The sequence below is a fragment of the Thunnus maccoyii genome, chromosome 4 (assembly GCF_910596095.1).
Source record: "Thunnus maccoyii chromosome 4, fThuMac1.1, whole genome shotgun sequence".
Classification (NCBI taxonomy): Eukaryota; Metazoa; Chordata; class Actinopteri; order Scombriformes; family Scombridae; genus Thunnus; species Thunnus maccoyii.
In genome coordinates this window covers 7,720,682-7,740,092 of record NC_056536.1, presented here as the reverse complement: position 1 = coordinate 7,740,092, position 19,411 = coordinate 7,720,682, and the positions used below count along the sequence as shown (strand labels likewise).

Here is a 19,411-nt window from a genome sequence, read left to right as displayed (position 1 = left end):
GGGCGAGTCTCTTCATATTTCTATATCTGAAACTTGTGTTTCCATATACAGTATAGTTAGTACTAAATACATGCATGTACTCATCTTTATAGTACACTGTACTTGCAGTAGGTATACAAGAGATCAACATAATTTACTGTTTTATATTAACAGGAAATGATAAAATAACTGCAAATTAAACTAAACTGTAAATTTAGAATGACACTGCCAATGACAACGAGATAGCTAAATATTTTATCACATTGTTTTGTTTCTCAAGACCTATTTGGAGCCATCTCACCACCACTTACCATTTACCAGCTCCATTTCCTTTGTGCATTGCATCATGGGACAACACTGCAGCAACAACCCACAAGTATAAATAGTGACCTTTTTTTTAACTTAATTTTGCTTTGTTTCCAGTTTCAACACACTACATACTCAAACCCGTTTAAAACTAGCTTATAGTATCAAATAGGGACACAGCTCGTGTAATTTCCTCTGTGGGAATACCAACCAAAAGATAATTGAAATGAAACTAATCCAGAAATGGAGCAGGAAGATTTGTCTTGGAAGAAGAGTCAATAGTTGAGACCAAGTTCCATCTCTTCATGGTTTGAGCTCTCTCGCCATGAAAAGGTAAGAACAAAAAGATCCAATAAGAAAACGTAAAGTGTGTTAACACTGACCATCTTCCTTCCTAATTCCTTCATGGAATTATGCTATCAAGACAACAGGGTGCTATCAAACCGGCAGTCAGCATCTCAGTTTAATGCAATAAGCACTCAAACTGTGCCTGCTGCTAATTTCATCAAAAAGACAAATGCAGAGCTAATGCAGGTTACGCTCACTGACAGGAAATGACTGAGCGATAAAGTGAGGAAAGTGGGAGATAGTAGAGAGTGAAAACAGATTGAGGGAAAGGGTGAAGGGTGAGGCAAATGGGTGAGGCGAAGGAGGGAGTGAGGGACTGAAAAAGGATTGTCAGAGAAAAGAAATACTCATGTTGGCAAACATTGGAATTTGAACTGGTGAGTGAACTCTGACCTGCAAGTGGACAGGGTGCAGGATGAAACATTGCCTTATAATAACCTACTGTTCTTTATAGAGCAGCCTCTGACCCAGAAGATAAGTGCTAAATGCTGACACACAGTACAGCAGGATTTAGTTCCTCATACATACATATGTGAGAAAGTAATTCATTTCATTTCTTGGCAGTGGCTGATGTGACAGTAATCAATGCACTCTTATCATCAATGCACATCATTTACATAAGGGAGGTGAATTTAATGATTTGTAATGTACTAAGAAGCCACGTTGGCAGTGTTGCAGACACATAATAGTTGCCCCCTGGTTTCTTTTCATAAGACAAGTCATCAGTCAACATCATAGTCTTGCCTTATTTTATTTTTTTCACAAATGCTAGTGTGAACTGTATGTGGAGCTACTGGGGAAAACTTAAGCAAGTTTCAATGTCTATTAATTGTACTGAAACATCAAGGGGACGGAGAAGGGAAAGGCTGTTGCAAAGCCTCAGTTAAAGGTCCTCTAATAATAAAAGTCTGGGTGTGTGGGTGTGTGTGTGTGTGTGTGTGTGTATTCGATGATATGAGAGTGTGGGGACTGGAGCGACTTGGCTCTTTCTGCAACCCGTGAGAGGAGACTATGAGGGGGGCTCATTACAGACAAGAGGATGTAGGGATAAAACAGTTTAGGCATTTTGCCAGGACTTGGGGAGACTGGATACCAGCTCTTTTGAAAGCCTGCTGACCTTACGTAACAACAATTTATAAGGATCCCCTTGTGAACAGCACAGCATTGCAGTCACATCTCTCTACTAAAGGAAGGAATCTCTGTCTGCATGTATGTATGTACAGACAGGTGACAAATCAAAGGAAAAACCGGTACAGGTCTGAATGCTTGACCCTTACAGTGAGGGGATCCGGTGGCTCTATTATGCTTTGGGGGGTGTTCCGAACAAGCACGTTTTGAACTGCACTAGTTTTTGGAAACTGAAGAAACCAGGCACTAAGGAAGCAAAGAAACTCACTTTCCCATGAAGCACTTGGGCACAATGCTGAGCTTCCTTCGTCTATCCTTAATCAGGTGCCGGCTCTTGGTCATCATCATGTGGTAGAGCTTCTCTCCCTTCTCTGCAATCATCACATAGGCATCCCGCTCCATTCCCAGTTTGAGACCTACAAACAACAGAGGAAAACAAGTCAGATCCAAGAGGATATGCCACATTTAACACCCTCAATGGAATGAGACCGGATGTAAATACAAACATTTACAGAAAAGAAAGTGACGATTATCTTTTTAAGTGAGTGTGGGGATGTGGGAAGGGAAATAAATAAACAAACAAAATCTCAGATGGACATGGTGACTGTATCACCAAAAAAAAAAAATACAGCAGGACCATTACAGTACACAATTTTCAACTTGCTTTCCACCGCTATCTACATGTACATCAAAGCCAAAAGGCAAAAGCTGTCATGGTGCTGTTAGGAGAGACAAACGAGCTTTTGCCTGGACGTGTTCTGGTATTGTGCAGATGGACTCTAGCCAGGAACGGAGCACGGTGGCTCGGGTTTGCCACAACCTTCTGAAACAAACCCAGATGTTAATCTCTGTTAGACAAGTTGTTTCTTCAGAGTAAGTAACAAAGTTCAGCAGGGCAGCGTGATCTTGATCTCGTTTCTGTGTTGGTTTGTTAACTATTATTCCTCTATTGTAAAGCAGAACATGTGAGGGCCCATTGTAACGCCCGCTACCCAAGTAAAATCTCTCCAGTGAGTACACTGTTCGAGCTGCTTAACCTCATCGTGGGGTTTGATGAACTTCTGAACTGCACTGTGAGACTTTCTGACTCGGGCAACTCAACTCTGCGGTACTCTTAGACTCCCTAAGCTGCTTAACTCTACTGAGAGGCACATCAAGCTGCTATACTTCACTAAAAAGTATTCCGATTTTAGAGTTGCAATACGCTTGATAAATTACATCTCATATTTGTGACATACTGACATCTGTCAAGCTCCCAGCTGTCTCTTGCACATGATGGCCCTGACACATGAAGTTGCCATATATTGCCATAGTGCCAGTGTGTGTTGCTGAGCTGACTCAGCCTAGCAAATTAGTGATTAGCCCCATTTAGTTCCGTTTCTCCTTCTCTTTTACGTCTGCCATTCTTTTCCTCTTCCACATACTCCATGGTCTGACACATCAATGCAAAGCAAAGCAAAGCAAAATTTCAAAATGTCAGTTGCAAGTTTTTTTGATATTCTCAGTTTGGCTGTAGTCTCTCAGTCGGATTTGTCACTAGTTGTTTGAGGTCTGCTTGCTGTGCCAGACTCCTTAATATTTTCTAGCTCTCCTTGGTGCCCAGTGCAAACTACGCAATACAGTTGAAAAAAAGCTTTTAAGCTGCATTATGTAACTTATGCAACTTGTACCATTTGAAGGCAGAAAGTTGAGTGACAAGTGTTGGGGTGGGTGCCTGACCAGCTGAAAGGGACAGGGGGTGGGACGAAGAATGTAAGAAGTTACACGTCTAACTTTTGAATCCAATTTTCCTATTGAGTCCTTGGGGGTTCTGTGCTTGCAGCCTGTGATGGAGGTGGGGTTATATTACATTTGACAGCAGCTGGAGTAGACTTAAACAATGAGTGTCATTGAACAACAGACGGGGCCTGTCCAGCGCAGAGGCCCCTCTGCTTCTGGTCCAGCTGTCAGAGTTTGTCTTGTGCTGCTCCTCGTCTTCCTGCGCTCACTGGCTAATATCCTATCGCATTATCTGACCGATGCATTTTCCCCTAACTTCCTTGACAATAACAATAAGATAAAGCGCAGCCACCTCCCGTTGGCAGCTGGTGATCGATGGAAGTCCCACATGTCCGGCACAGGGAGGGACCAAAGTAATAGGTAGAAAAGGTCAAATTAAATAAGGCGTATCAGGAACAGCAATAATGCATGAAAAGGGAAAAGTGAAAAAAAAAAAAACGTTGCCAGGATTTATTGCAGTAAGACTTTATCTTGTAGCTGTCTAGACTGGAGTAAAGAGGTTGAGAGAAAGGTAAGAAGGCTGAGAGCAGAGTATACTGTAGATTGGGTAATAGAAAGGGAGTGTGTGGGGAAATTGGGCACTGTGACTGATCTGGCATCTGTTAGCCTCAGGATGGTTTCCGCCAGGTCGTAACTTAACACCACAAGCTGCAGCACACTCCTTCATACTTACTTTTACTCTGAAACCCTTTCATCACGAGATCGGATTCTGATGATGTCAAACTCTGCTGTGGATGCTTGTTTAACGTAGGACCAAATTACAAAGGCTAATTTACAAAAATGAAAATATTTATAATGACAGTCGTACCAAGTGAAAGTACTTGTGCATTCTGGCATTTTCAACCAAAATCATGTTCAAATAGCTTTAGGGATCAAATTTTGACTTTTAGCCATCAATGCTATCAGGTGGCCTGTTGTGTACCGCCCATAATCTGGTTAAAGCCTCTCACACTGTCTAATGCACACAACATAACAAAGACAGATGGCCAGTGCTGAACAGGTGGGAACACATTTTAAGGCAAAATAGGGAAGTCACACCATGAAAGGAAAACATAAAGAGCAACAAGAATATCAGTTTACATTACTGAAATCAGAAGTGTTGCATCTCTCAGTGGATGTTTTTGAATGAGACTAACTATACTTTTGACTCTCTGCACACTCATCCAAATCTTCTTCTACAAGCATTTCAACATGTCAGTTCACTGTATGGCTGCAAAACCATCTGCTGAAATAGATACTGGAAACCTTGTCTTAAAAATCTACTCAAGACACAAACACTATTATTAAATTAAAAATAGATCCGGATTAATTTAAATTGCTGTGTGATTCACTTTCTTAGACAAGTAAACACATTGCTATTTTTAGCAACTGACTAAGATGCTGTTTTTAGCACATCTGTTATTTGTGAATGAGCCGTTTGATTCAACACTCATCACACCCAGGGCTTTGACAGGCAAATACTTGTGTTGCATTGCAAGCAGGAATTGGTTTTTTTTGAATGTGAAGACTAGATTGTTGTAGCAGCCTCTGCTTGGTGCACAGGTCAACCAGGCCAACTGAAAACATCATGTCACCTAAGCCTCTATTTAGGAAACAAAAGCAGGCAGCTTGTTCAAGGTGGGTCATATCTGTAGGACACAAACACTGTATCCAGGTCACAGGCACATCCACAGTCATTACTGTGTCACCTAAGGGAGCCTCGATGGTTTGCACCATGGTTTGTTGGTGTCACCAGCATGTCAGGGACAATGTGTGCAACAGCAGAAAAAGCTTCAACAGCTGCACGACAACAACTACAAATCAGGAATGCAAAGGTCAAAAGTGGGAAAGAGAAAAGGTGCCTCCAAGGACAGAGACATCACAGTATTTTCCACACTGTTTGAGTGAAAAGCGCAGCACAAAAAAATGGAGACAAAATAAAAATGTGAGGACGGAGAGACGAATGAGGCACTTTTATATTCACACAATGATCTTGTGAAACACTAAGTACGAAAGAAATAACTGCTCACATGTGTCGGGCTCCTTGTAAAACATGTTTGGTGGCAGCATGTCTTTCTAAGCAAGATTACAAAAAACAACTGATTTTTCCATGAGAGGAAATCTAGTGTAATCTGGTGTTTATGGCTTTTCGATGTCAGTGCCATAAAACAGAAGTGCTATAAAAATGGGCTTTTAAAAACAATGTTACTCACTCTCTCTCTGCTCCCGTTCCCTCAAGATGGCATCCAGCCACTTCTGCTTGTCCTCTGCATTTTTGGCCATGCAGACAAACCACTTGTTTTTAGCCGTGTTGTGGATCTTCCAGCCGTTTGTCACTGTGTAATTGTTGCTGTGATAGTCCGCTGCAAGGCAAAAAAATAAATGCACTCATTTTAAAAGGGGGAGAGGGGTCATCATGAAAAACATTCAAAGATGTAGATATAGAGCAGGGGAAGGTTTTTAATATATCAGGCCTAAATATATATACTAAATAAATATATACTATAAATAAAATATACTACTGCAGCAAATTATCTGTATCATGTCTCCTTTGTTTTTCTGTCTCCTCCTCTTCTTCTCATGTTCTCTTCAAGCTTTTTTGTTTAAAGAAAATAATAATACACACACACTACATAGACACTGACCTCAGCAGTAAAGGAAGCAATAATGAGTGTAATCAAATCACTCTAGTAAAGATAAGTTAACATTAAAGTTATCTGGAAAAAAGGATTTACTACTCGAGCAAAGATTTACAAGCCAATTAAAAAAGATAAATATGATACACCATGAGAGAAGTAAAACACCATCTTTCCACTGACTCAACAAAATCTCTCCTCGTACCTCTCACCCCTTTCTAATTTTATCATCCACTTAGCTGCAGGTGAGCAGCTACTGAATAATGGATGACCACTGGTAATGGGGTGCATTAGTCTCACGCTCAAAGGTCATATAAATAGATCTGATACTTCAGGCCCCACCGGGAGAAGCTCCTGCTGTTTTGAGAGAAGGGAACTGGGTTGGGACACACGTACTATTGTCTGGAGTCTTTTTTTTAGCCTCTGCAGAAGATAGATTCTAGTAAAATCTTATGCAAGTACATGCCGAGATCTGGTGAGATGGCATTTATCAAGACTGAGAGGTGTGTGGGTCAGTGAAGGTAAGGACATTTTTACTTTTTTTCCAAAGGTGAGCTGGTTGCTATTTAACTTAGCTTCTTGTATTGTATGACTCAAGGTTACGGCATATAGTGTAGAGTTCCTGAACTCTGGGTTATCTGTTATTATATGCAAAAGAAACTATATGTTCAGATTAAAGCTTTCAGCAGATAACCACAAATACTCCCACATTTCATATTTTTTATACTCACTAATCAGATAATCTGTGTTCTGGTTGTTCACAAATGTACACATTTGTACACACATTTGTGAACAAGTGGAACCCCTGCTTCTGCGTATAAAGCATGTTTTTCTTTGTGGTTTCCCCTTCAACAGCTTGAATATGACAGCCACCAGCAGACATGCAGAACAAAAAAAAAAAAGGTCATGTGAGCTTGCAAAATTCTGCGAGCACAGACGAGAAGAAAAGAGGAAACGTGAGGCAGAGGAAGACGAAGTTTCTACACCAGCGGACAACGCATACCAAGCCCCAAAAAAAATACCACAAAAGCAAAATGAGCTGGGTGACGACTGTATCACGGCCAACACCACAGATGAGTCGCTTATCATAATATCTCAGCCAACGTGAGAGCACAGCAAGTTTACCACTTAACGCTGGGTTGCTTTTGCACTTCAGATTTGTATCAACAAACCTATTACTGAATAGCTGACATCAAAAGGTGGTGAGGTTGCAAGCTACATCCTGTTTGAAACTAGGTGCAAGTACTCCACCCAAACTGTCAACAAGTACCTAATTCATATCCAGCTACCAATCTAAATGGCAAAAGTTTCATGAGCAAAGATGTAAAATGAGAAATGAGCATTGTAGGTAAATTGAAATTAGTAATTATTGTTATTGTACAATCTAACTGTCTATATTATCTGCTATATCAAATCATAAATCAAGAGCTCAGGGATAAATCAGATACAACCACAGACTCAAGAGAAAGGGTTAAACAAATGTATGAATGGACATATAAACAGCCTCCAAACGGGACGCTGCTAGGCAAATACAAACCTGTTCCATCTTCCACATTTTCCACCTCCATCACCTCTGTGTTGATTCGGCCTCTGAACACATATTGAGGCCCGTTGATGGACTTGGTCCTCTTAGTGGACTTCTTCCCAGAAACCCTAGGAAATGAGACAACACTGTGGTTACAGTCGGCAGGGAAATCCGTTGATGCCAGTGCAATGGTAAAAAAAAGAACTTGTGTCTGTAACACATGCGCATTCATACAGACACAGGTATGGGAGCAGCAGACACATGTAGGTGTTTTGGCTTTGCTTGCATACTAATGACTTGTCTACACAAACAGGAATGTGGATATTTGCTCCAGTTTTCCATTTCTGGCTTCCTTCCAGTTCTCAGCCAATAAAAATGTTTTTGAATGCTTTCTTGTACCCACTCCTGACACGTTGCTGTGGTAGTAACTGTATAGGTTTCCTGATGTTGCATTTCTCACCTGGACTTCCTCTTACAGTAAACCAAAAGGTTGTCAAACAGGAAGAAGACACGTTCCTGAATATTGCCTGCTGAGATTTTAAGGAGATTTCCATGCAGCAGCAACTCTGTGCAGATATCTGTAAGGTTGGTTCCCTGAAGACAAAAAAAAGAATTGAAAGAGAGATTAGCTACTGGTCATGTGTGCAGATATCTGTCAGGATGGTTCCCTGAAGGAAAAAGACTGAAAGGGAGATAAAGCTCATCATGTACTGCAGCCACAGTTTATTTTATTTGAGCAGAGCATGAAATCTCTCCGTCTACATTGGGGAGAAAACATTGTCGTCTGTATCAAAACTTGAAGAGTTCACAACCTCAGTGAAACAATATGAAATTCAACTTTGACATTGTGAACAATTTGTTTTCATTCCATCATCAATGATAGGAAAGAGTAAACACAGCCGTTCCCCACCCAACTTTAATTTACGCCCAATGCGAAACCGCCAAAATATCAACTGCACACTAGTCTCTGCCAGGACAGTTAGCCACTCGATAGTCAATCACTGAACTTGTAACAAGTAGCAACAATACTTAGCCTTCCTACGCTTCCTGAGTGTTGTCATCACATAGCTGGAGAGCTTCCCATTAGAACTGCATGGTTGTCTCAAATTGGAACTTTAGTTAATGGGAATCATTCAGTGCTACAGTGGCAGGGCAGCCATGCAAAACTCTTACCTTGGCCTACACATAGTTTCCTGTGGAACCCCCCAGTAGGAACAAAACAAAGGCTTTTATTCTCCTCTCAGGATGTAAATACTTGTTACAAATACATCCCTGCTTCCATACACATAAAAGTACAGCTGTATATGCGTAGAGGAAGGAAATACATAACTCATGACATAGTACAGACTGTAAGTGGAAGTGCGCTGCCCGCTGCAGTCAAATCTAATCAAATGCTTTGGACCCGTCTGTCATGCCAAGGGGAAATTTAAAAACTGCGATATAAAAGCCTTGTCAACTGCTCTGTACTTGTTCAGGAAACTGTATCATAAAATGTTGCTCTGTAGCCTACCACCTTCACAGGATGTGATCGGTTCTTACCCTCTTGCCAGCTATCAAATACACCACAAACTGTTGAGACATCTAGAACCATTTCTCTTTGTGAAGCAGTGCAACAAAGTAAGAGGAGAAAGTAAGAGCTGAAACAAATCATTCATGCTGCATTTCAGTATTGAATTATATTAATCATCACAGTTCAAAAGGAGGCTTGGTAGTTTCTTCATCATCCTTAACCTATAACTGAAATGTAGAAAGTAGATATTTGGAAAGGTGATCCATGAACCTTTTAGCATCATGTTAATGAGGTCGTTTACGTCATTCTGGAACAGTAAAAAAGGAGTCTTGTTAATTGATCACATGGTGTCTAATTAACCTTTTTACAGAGCGGCAGAAGTTCAGGACCAATTACTAAATTATTTAGGCTTCATTATTTTTAGAAAATCTTTTTCGGTGTTTTCACATTTCCACCAAGGGAACAGAAACTGCTTTCACACGTACATGCATGAGCAACCATGAGCTCACATGTCCCTGCCCAAGTTGTGAATGATGAGATGAGACTTTATTCTTGCATCAGAATTCAAACAATTAAGAAAATATTTAAGGTTTTGATTTAATGTGGATTTGTGAACTCTCCAGAGCCCGTGAGCAGAAGTGAGAATACAGGCTGTGCACAAAAGCCGTCTAAACTGAGCTACCAAAACATAAAATTAAATAATAAAGTTAAAAGACATCTCATTACTCATTGTTAAACGGATCATTCCACTCCAAATCATCTGGAACTAAATACACCCATGTGTGGACGTGAGACAACCTCCCCCATTGGCTTTTAGAGTATTCACCACCAACCCCCCCGCCACGTCCCCACATTCCCATATACATCAGATTTGGACTTCACTGTTGTCTTTGATGTTTCTTACATGGGTCCACCAGAGACCTGTGGAAACCCCCCCCGGCCACACCCACTCTCAAGCGTCCATAATTGATTCCCATGAGTATATTTTTATGATGGATGTTCATCGCTCAAGAGTTCATAAAGAGAAAAATGATTCTCAGAGCTTTTCTTAAGGTGCCTGCCGACTGGCTTTGGGTAGGGGATTGTGTTTCAGACCATCGATTCAACCTCATGTTACTGCACTAAGTTGAGATGGGGGGTGGACATGAGTGTGTGTATGAGAATTCAGAGGGTATGTTTGCACCTATGTGCACACATGCAAGCATGTCTGAGTGTTTGTAACGTTCATCTGCAGGCATGTTTACGCTTTCCTGCATTTTTAATGTATGTGTAATCGTGCAAGTGTATGAATACATGATGGCGGTGTAAGTATGTGTGTGTGCGTTTGTGTGCGTGCACAGTGTATCCAAGCAGCAGTAATGCGTCTGGGTCTGATTCGGCACTATTCCGGCCTCTTCCATTAGGGCTGGAGGTGATTAGCCTGGAGAGTGGCTGGAGAGAGGAAAGAAGAGCGAGACTAATGCTGTTAGGTTGCAGGCTCTATGGGGGGGCAGGGTCGGGGTGAAGTGCCTTTCTGAGCTTCTACTGAGTTGTTAAGAGGAAGACAACAGAGAAATTGCCTTTCTTAGACAGAAAGGTTGAGGTTTTCTCCCAAACGAATCGGATATGCATCAGTTGTTGGACTAAAAAGTTGGATTGTGCATTTCACCTAATGGCTATGATCTGTTTAATGGCTGATATAATTTAAGTTGTAATAAATCATTCAAGCTCTCTCAATAATGAACTAGCAATTAACATGTCTTCAGATTTCTTGTTTTGTCCATATAACAATCCAAAACCCCAAAGAATTGTATGCAACTGAGAAAAGCAGCAAATCATGACATTTGAGAAGCTGTGAATGTGAGAAGTGAATGTTTAGTAGTTTTGCTTGGTAAATGACTACAATGATTAATTGATTATATTAATTGTTGAATGATTTCTCTCAATTGACTGAGCCATTTGTTGTTCTCAATTGTTTCAGCACTACTTGCTGTGGTCTTGAGACATAATAGGGGACATCATGGTGGCTAAAGCACAGACCATGGAACAGAATTAATAACTAATTATTTATTGCTTGTCACAAGAGTGAGGAAAAAATACTCTTTAGAGTTTTTTACTGTTGATATACCCCAGCTGACCATTTCTTGTTTTTTGTTGTTTTGGTGAACTATTGTCAGGGTCAAATGGTGACATTTTTGTATGGGAAACGGAGAAAAGGGGTCTGTTCTGGCAAGCAGATAGTGGGATGTCCCAGTGAGGCCCACTCTCTGGTTCCATCCTTCAATTTTCTTCCTTTCCCCCCTCCAAAGGTCCCCTCATATAACTCTCCCAGTGCATGTGAGACTAGGGCTCTGCTTCCTAGGTCTCTTCTGATTGGGCAATATGCCCGCTGGCATCCCCCTTGGCACCCTGTGTGGGTGGATTGTCCCATTGGTGCCGGCTAAGACAAGGCCTCTGTTGTGGTGGGTGAGGGAGGCGTGAAAAATGCAGTGGACCCTTCGCTCGGCTCCCAAGCCCTGTCCGTGGCCCCTGCAGCAGTGATTTGGCTGCAATAACACTTAACTCTTAAGATAGATGGAGAAAGTGTTGGTTGAGGTCTTAGTGTGGTTGTCTGTTTTGTCACTGATTATGGTGGAGGACTTTCTTTTCAAATTTTTACCCTCTAAATGTCACAGCAGTAACTCTAAGCATTACATCATTACCTTTCAGCTCTCAAGTTTTACGCTCTCAAGCAAGCAATAGCTATTTTCCTCTTTAATCATCCTTTATCTTGACACCTCTATGACACATCTCCTCCTGACTATCCCCCCTCTTCTCTCTGACCCTTTCTCATTCCCCTTCACTCTGCCCGTCTTGCTCTCACCTCCCATCCCTCAATGTGGGACTGCAGCTGTTCCAAAGCCTCCAGTTTCTCCATCTGCCTCTTGGTCTCATTGATGTTGGAGCAGACAGCCTTCATAGCCTGCAGAGCCTCTTCCACTGCTGGATAGTCAGCATGCTTTTTAGGGGTCCGCTTCAGCAGTTCCTATGTTGGGGAAAGAGGTGGGATGAGTTTTAAAACATAAACTGCAGAAATCCCAGAGAAAGGCACATTAAAATTTTTAATTGAATCTTAGAGTAGCATAAAGAGGTCTAAAGAGGCTTTTTTAACAACATCTCCTTCAATACGACTCCAAAACCCCTGAACCCCCGAAAATACTAGTAGGTGGGAGATTGGGTGCTTTGAAATGCCAGTGGGTATAAAGATTTTACTCCAAAATGTCTGGCCAAATAATAAATGAGTCACTGGTACTGATGAACAAAGCAATATTACTGTCTGCACAGTATGTGTGTGAAGAGGTTTCTAATATTGCACCATGACATTAGTGCAGCAGTTGTACAGTACCTTCAGTAGCAGAGGATACTTGCAGATCCTCTGAATGGGAGTGAGAAGGTAGCCCTCCAAGGGAATATCTGTGCTTTTCTTCCCACCCAGTAGCATACAGTGCTGAAGAAGAAACCCAGACATACAAAATTACACACCACTGCACACGAAAAAACATTAAATATTAAAAGAACAGACAGAGAACGGTAAATATTCTGCCTGAAATGCTAGAAAGCAAGGGCCTGAATACCCAGAAAACTTCTAAATATTATATCAGTAAACACATATTTACTTAGGTCTTGTTCTTTCAAAGTGCATCTTGGTTCAGTTACAGAGTAAAGGAGTCAATTAAATTGTCCATACCTATAAAACTTTTAAAAGTTTAACTAAGACGGTGCCTGTCTGAAAAACTATTTTAGAGCATTTGCAGTTGTTTTCATTGCCGTCTCAGACGTCTTGTGTTCTTTCAGCAATAAATAGACTTTATTTGACTATTGTTGTCATTTTAATTCAGTCACAGTCTGTCACACTGGCAGCAGCAGGTCCAGGTGCAATAGAATAACCTGTTTGTTCTTCTTTCTTCTGGGAGCAAAGCCTTAGGTTTGATATATTTTCCATATGTCTCCCACTTTTATAAACAAGTTATTATATTTTTATGCAGACTGAGGCATGTCCTTGATGTTAAAATGTACAAAGGGTAAGTTTTTTGCTGGCATTTGTGTATTTACTCTTAAATAGTCACATCAATATAGCATCATGAATTGCCTTTTGTTTCAGAAATGCATTATTATTTATTTGTTGGTCTGTTTCTAATTTTATTTTAAGCAATTTTAAATTACATTCATTTTATAGTTTATTCATTTATCTGTTCATTTAATTAAATTGCAACTTGACTTTTGTGACCTTGCTCACAACCTCAGTTTAGGTGAATCTGAACCACAACAGCTGTAGTTGCTGTAAAAGACCACATCCTGTCTAAGTTTTATCTGTGCAAGTCTATTTCTTCTATTCTTCATTACTGGCAAATAGCACTTGCAGGTCTGGTTCAGCCACACTGACATTTAGGTTGATACAGATTTTACATGTACCATACTGTTTTTTCTCATGTGTCATGTTTTTAATTTTAGTATTTTAATTTATATGACTGCATGTGTGTGATGGTAGCATTTCTCTTCACCATAAAATCATTCTCTTTCTGATTCTCTTACAGGAAAGCAACAGCCAAGAGACTAAAACAAAAAAGGCTATATTTCATCGACTGTGTCACTGGAAAACCCTCAAAATATCCATGCTTTTTGACAAAAGGATTACTGTGAAACCTCTTAAATGTCTCCTCATTCCCTAGACGATTTGGGCTTTAATAAAGTGCCCTCCAGAACCAGTTAAAAAGAGGGGTTTTCTTCAGAAGTGGGGGGTTACAGTTACAGTCATGGTTTCTTTACGCCTTGTATTTTGTAGGAACGCAGCCTGTCAGTAGGCTATGAGCTCATGGGATGGGATGAAAGATCAAAAGCAGCCATGCAGATAAACCACTTGAGTGTTCTCCAGTGGGAAAGAAGGCAGGAGATCAGTTTAGAGCATTATAATCATATGGCAATTCCTTTCAACTCTACACAGAGCAGGAGAGGAAGGTGGGGGTTGTGCAGCAGTTTTTGATGGAAAAATGAGAAGCAAAAATGCAGCTGATCATGACTGCAGAACTTTGGGATTCCACAGATTCCTGATGTATTAATCTCACATCTCTCTCTGTTTCTCGCTCACAACCTTATTTCTATCTAAACGTTTCCTGACTTCTTTTCTTTCTCATCTTCTGCTCATTTGTAATCTGCTGGCCTGAAGCCAGAGTTCTCTGTTATTCATTCTGACCTCCTTTTCTCTTTCTCTTCACTTCTCTTTTCTCTTCCGAAGAAATTAACACTTCATTTCTACATACGATTTCAGAGGTTCCCATCATTGTGTGATTCAATTAGCATGGGAATTGTGAAATTCCACTGGAATTAAACTATGACATTGATTCATAATGGTCATCGCTTTATATAATTAAAAGATTTTGTTTCATTCTGTGTCCTCTGCTATTTGAAGGAGAATCACAGATTTTCTTGATCAAGTGAAATTTTTAAGTGAATCAATTAGGTTTCCGTTTTGATGGTTGCTATTCAAAACACAAGAGCTCATCCAATAACTGAGGTTATTCTGAGCAAGTGTGAAAACTGCTTTGATACATAACCAGATGTTGTGTGGTGATCTTATTTTGGAAGCATCAATGTCACAGAAGATTTAACCAATTAACCATTGCATGGCCAGGCCAGGAGCAGCGAAAAGCCAAAGCACACAGCTACACTCAGATCCCACTGTTTCCAGTCCTGCGGATCAGAATAATGCCATGGAGGCAAACTATCAGGCAGCAAAAAAAACGCCAGGCTTCAGATCTCTCGGCCAATCCCAAAAAAAGGGTGCCAACACTCCACAGCTGGCTGGCACAGATCCTGCAGATGATTTCATTGGTTAAGCCCCCAGTCACAGGCCCTGTTGCCATTGTAAGTTCATTGTCCAGAGCCCAGAGGTTTGGGTGTCAAAACACGGAAACAGCTGGCAGCGGAAACATAACAAAAGCGACACAAAAGTGACCTTGATGGAGGTTGCATCCTGTCCAGGCAGGAAGGACCCTCTGACCTTGTTATGGTTTCTGGCCTTTTAGTCAAGTGTTAACTTGGAAATGGAGGTGACATGATGGAAGGAAAAGAGGAAGAAGGTGATGGCATGGATAGTTGACAGAAGAAGAAATAAGCGAGAGGAGGCTCACAGGAGGAAAGAAATGTAGGGCAAAGGAAGACAGCAGTACAGCAGCTGGGAAGAAAATAAGGTCAAAGGGTATGTGGACAAACACTAGTCCAACCACAGCTAGAGGAAATGATACATGTGATATGAAATAATGAAAACATGGACATTTTTATTTACATAATTGAGAGGAGAGAAGTCAAAGTGGGAAGAGAAAGGAACCTCATATAAATGCAGAAGAAAGACGGATTTGATGACTTGAGGAGAGGAGAAGCAGTGCTAAGAAAAGGGAAGATGAGCATTGCAGAGGAGCTGTGGTGTCTTACCAGTAGGAAGGTCCTGATGTCGGTGATCTTGTTTAGCTCCATGAGAAGTCTCAAAGCCTTCTCGTGGTTACTGCAGTACTCCCCATATACTGAGAAACTCTCCCTCTGCAAAATAGAAGAAAAACACAGGTCAGGACTGCAGACCAGGGACTTGATACTATATTTTATTAGCTTGTTGGCAGCCTTGAAGAATCCACTGAGATGACAGACAGGAGGAAGATTGACAGTGCAGAGCAGAAAATGGAGACAGGGGTCCAGTTATTGCAGTCTAATGGGATTCAGCTGTAGCAAGTAAAGTTGTGGATAACTGCACTGCTGTTGTTGCTTATTATTAGTAGTAGTAGCGGGAGCAACAGCAGTATTTGCTATGCCATGCTACCATGAGATTGAGAGTGTAAATGCACTTACACTCTCAATCTCATGGTAGCATGGCATAGCAAATGCTGCTGGTGCTGCTACAACAACTACTACTACAGTACTACTAAATATATATTTAAACACACACATATATTTACACATTTACATACAAAATAAAACAACAAAATAAACATGCATCATTTGCGCAATGTTGAAGCATATTAAGCCAGTGAGCTGAGAAAAAACAGCTAAACATGGCTCAGTTCATATGCAGCAGACTGTCCCATTTACTGAGAATATCTGTTAATAAATGTTCAGTTTTACAAAGAGGGACAGAAATAAAACACAGACCTGCCTGCTGTGTTCAGTTCATAAGCTGCCAGGTACGATTACTGTCTATTTTCTCTGAACGCAACACAGCCAAGTTTCAGTTTAGGCTAGCTAACAGTTACATGTTAGAAATTAGATTTTGTATTCAAAATAAAAACGGTGATATAACAACAAAAATAATGACTGTGATTAGCGTTTTAGTGTTCAGAGCACAGTGTTGTCTCACCTTACTATATTTTATTCACAGTTTGTCAGATCATATCAATCAGATTTTGTAGTCTATGTGCACACACGTGCACCCATGTAACCACAGAGCCCCCGCACATAACAATTTAACCCCTGTCGTTATGTACTAGTATTCATTGACACCATTTGTCACACTTCTCTTTTTCAGAGTATTCTACATCATAGTCGAAAAAAAAAAAGCATGCCCTACAATGCTTCCCCTTTCTCCTAGGTGATAGCATCACATTTTGCAACAAGACAAAACAGCCAAACCAGTAATACAGCAGCTTTTGTGGAGCTGCCATTTATTTTTCTTAACAATACGTAATACAACACCTGGGCCTGTGAATATAGCTTGAAATACATTATTCATGCAGCATACTGTAGACAACAATGTATACACAGTATCACAGCTGCAGTTGAATATACACCCTGTAGCTTATTTAAGCCTATTGTGTGTTCTTAACTATGCTTCAGTAATTGGGATGTGAAACCATGTGCACAGTGGGACGTGAGCTTGAGGTCTAAAAACCGAAACTGTCATCTGAAACAGCCTAGTAAGTGAAATCCAAACTGCAGGTGCGTGAACACCTTAACTGCCTGAAGGCTTTGCATTTAAAGCAAATGTTTCAAAGGAAGCATCTTTGAATAAGTTTCCATTTTTTGATCATTTACAGCAACACCTTTACAAATACGAATGGTAACCAAGCCAGCATCCTGCATAGGGACGGATGTGCAGAAGAGTTGTGGTTTTACACCCCCCCCCCCCCCCCCCCCCCCCCCTCCCTCACACACACATACAAACATAACTCATGACTGCATCTGTTCATGTGTCTTGTTTTACATGGTAACCCAAAAGTTGTGACAGAAGAGGCCAAACAAAGCTAACAGCTCTTTTTATAGAATCCCGAGTCTCTGCTCCATCCCGTTCCCTTAACCAGAAGAAGCTGAAAATCTTTGTAGATGTGTAACACAAATGAGCAGTACAGTGTAAACGGTGGGCAGCTTTTACCACACAGGCAGGGAGGAATACTAACACACCCAAAGCCACGTTTGGCAGGGGATTCCAGTCTAAAATGACTACTGGGAGCAACAGCTGGGCCAGCATATGGCGTGAAACCCCACATATTGTCTAACTGAGTTAAGACACTGCACAGCTAGAGGAAATAAGTGCAGAATGTACATGTACCACTTCAGTCAATTTGCTCATATGTACAAGCACATTTAATGTTTAATTATTTGTATTTGGTATGGTCTGATAATGACAACAGATTCTGAATCCTTGCTCAGAATATGGATAAATGACTGTGCTGGTGTCAAAATCATGTATATTCAACATGATTCATTATTCCTATTTTACAGACTGCCATTGTGCCACTCTTGTCTATTTCTTTCGTAAGGTAGTATTTACAAAGTAAGGGGACTTTACCACTCACAGTGGTATTTTGTCATAAAACGCAGGCTTCCTCATTCATCACAACAAGACCACTCTGTTAGTACAGCAGTAACCAAGTCCCCAAACGAGAGAGTAGCGTGACAATAAAAGTGGTTGCCCACAGCACAATGCAACATCAAACTGTGTTGACTGAACAAATATCAAATAAGTGCATGGGTGCAAACCGTGTAATGTGTATATGTGAATTTTAAAAGCTTCTCACAATGCTGTTTTGTAGGAAACATGATTTGAAAACATATTTAATATGCTTTATAAAGCAGTTGACAGAAATGTAATATTTAATTAAAACATGGCAAAACACCAGCACAGTCCTTTTAAGTCGTATTCTGAACAGAAAAAGCAACTTCACTTACTCAATGTCTTCTGCCTATATGTTCTCCCCAATCATTTAGCCAGTAAAGACAGCTAGCTACAGTGAACATACTCAGTCTGTGCAGGAAACAGGATGACATGTTTCCATGCATCAGTATGCCAGACAGTTCAGGTACAAGAAACCTTAACAAGTTATTTGGGATACTCTGAACTAAACTGTTTCAGACTATTGTAAAAAGAGTATGTACCAACTCACAGACAGAATACTTCAGCAGGCTGACTATTACGGGAGTGTTTAGGGACATGTAAATGTAGCCGCTGTGTATCCATTTACGCTTACATGCTCCTGGATATGTTGGCAACTGCAGCAGCTGAACCTGAAATAACCATTTCATCTCTCAATCACCATCTGCAATTGAACCCTTCTGTGCACAAAAACAGCATGCCTCTTTGCAGCTATGTACAATCAAAGCCCACTCTGAGGTCTTTCCTTTCCTCAGGTGACAACAACTACACAGTCAATTCAAGGACACTTAAATTAGCTTGAATGTGTTACCAGGGTCAAAATGTGAACCTTTAATTTCCACAGTCAATTTCATTCATCAGGACTACTCTGAAAGACATCACTTGTACCCAGAATAGCTCAAAGACTCTGGTTGTCGCTTTGATAAACATAAGCCTTTATTTGAATTCTTCGTCATTGGAATGTTATTCCGGAGGCTAGATGAGAGGGTAGTATCACACATCGAGGAATCGAGTCAAAGCAGAATGGGTGTAGTTCAGAAAGTGCATAATGACATGACTGTTGCCTCTTGCACACTACTCATATACACTCCCAGAAATAGAGCAAACATTGACGTCTCTGATTTCCCCTCTAACATGTGATTACTTTTTCACCTTTGCAGAGTTTGAATAATCTTACAGATAGTCCACTTTCTGAACTTTTGCCCCAAATAAATGTTGGTTAAAGCTGCAAAATGTTCTATATTCATTATTACTGCTGAAGAAACAATGTTGTGACATCTGCACACTGAAAAACATTTTAGAAGATGCAGCCCTGCTTAAGAAGACTTGTTTTTTTCAAATTTAAAATC

The 19,411-nt window shown here is 40.6% G+C and overlaps 1 protein-coding gene across 4 annotated transcripts in view; it reads right to left on the bottom strand.

Annotated features, from left to right (window-relative positions):
- prex1 (phosphatidylinositol-3,4,5-trisphosphate-dependent Rac exchange factor 1) overlaps positions 1 to 19,411 on the bottom strand; it is an 81,382-nt gene that overhangs the window by 40,109 nt on the left and 21,862 nt on the right. For all 4 annotated transcript variants that reach the window (XM_042408828.1, XM_042408826.1, XM_042408825.1 and 1 more), the window contains exons 4-10: positions 15,638 to 15,742; positions 12,555 to 12,656; positions 12,033 to 12,194; positions 8,141 to 8,274; positions 7,693 to 7,808; positions 5,733 to 5,882; positions 2,030 to 2,177 (exon numbers count right to left, since the gene is read on the bottom strand). In XM_042408828.1, the coding sequence (XP_042264762.1) occupies positions 2,030 to 2,177; positions 5,733 to 5,882; positions 7,693 to 7,808; positions 8,141 to 8,274; positions 12,033 to 12,194; positions 12,555 to 12,656; positions 15,638 to 15,679 (854 nt within the window). In that variant the 5' untranslated portion in view covers positions 15,680 to 15,742. The remainder of the gene's footprint in view (positions 1 to 2,029; positions 2,178 to 5,732; positions 5,883 to 7,692; positions 7,809 to 8,140; positions 8,275 to 12,032; positions 12,195 to 12,554; positions 12,657 to 15,637; positions 15,743 to 19,411) is intronic.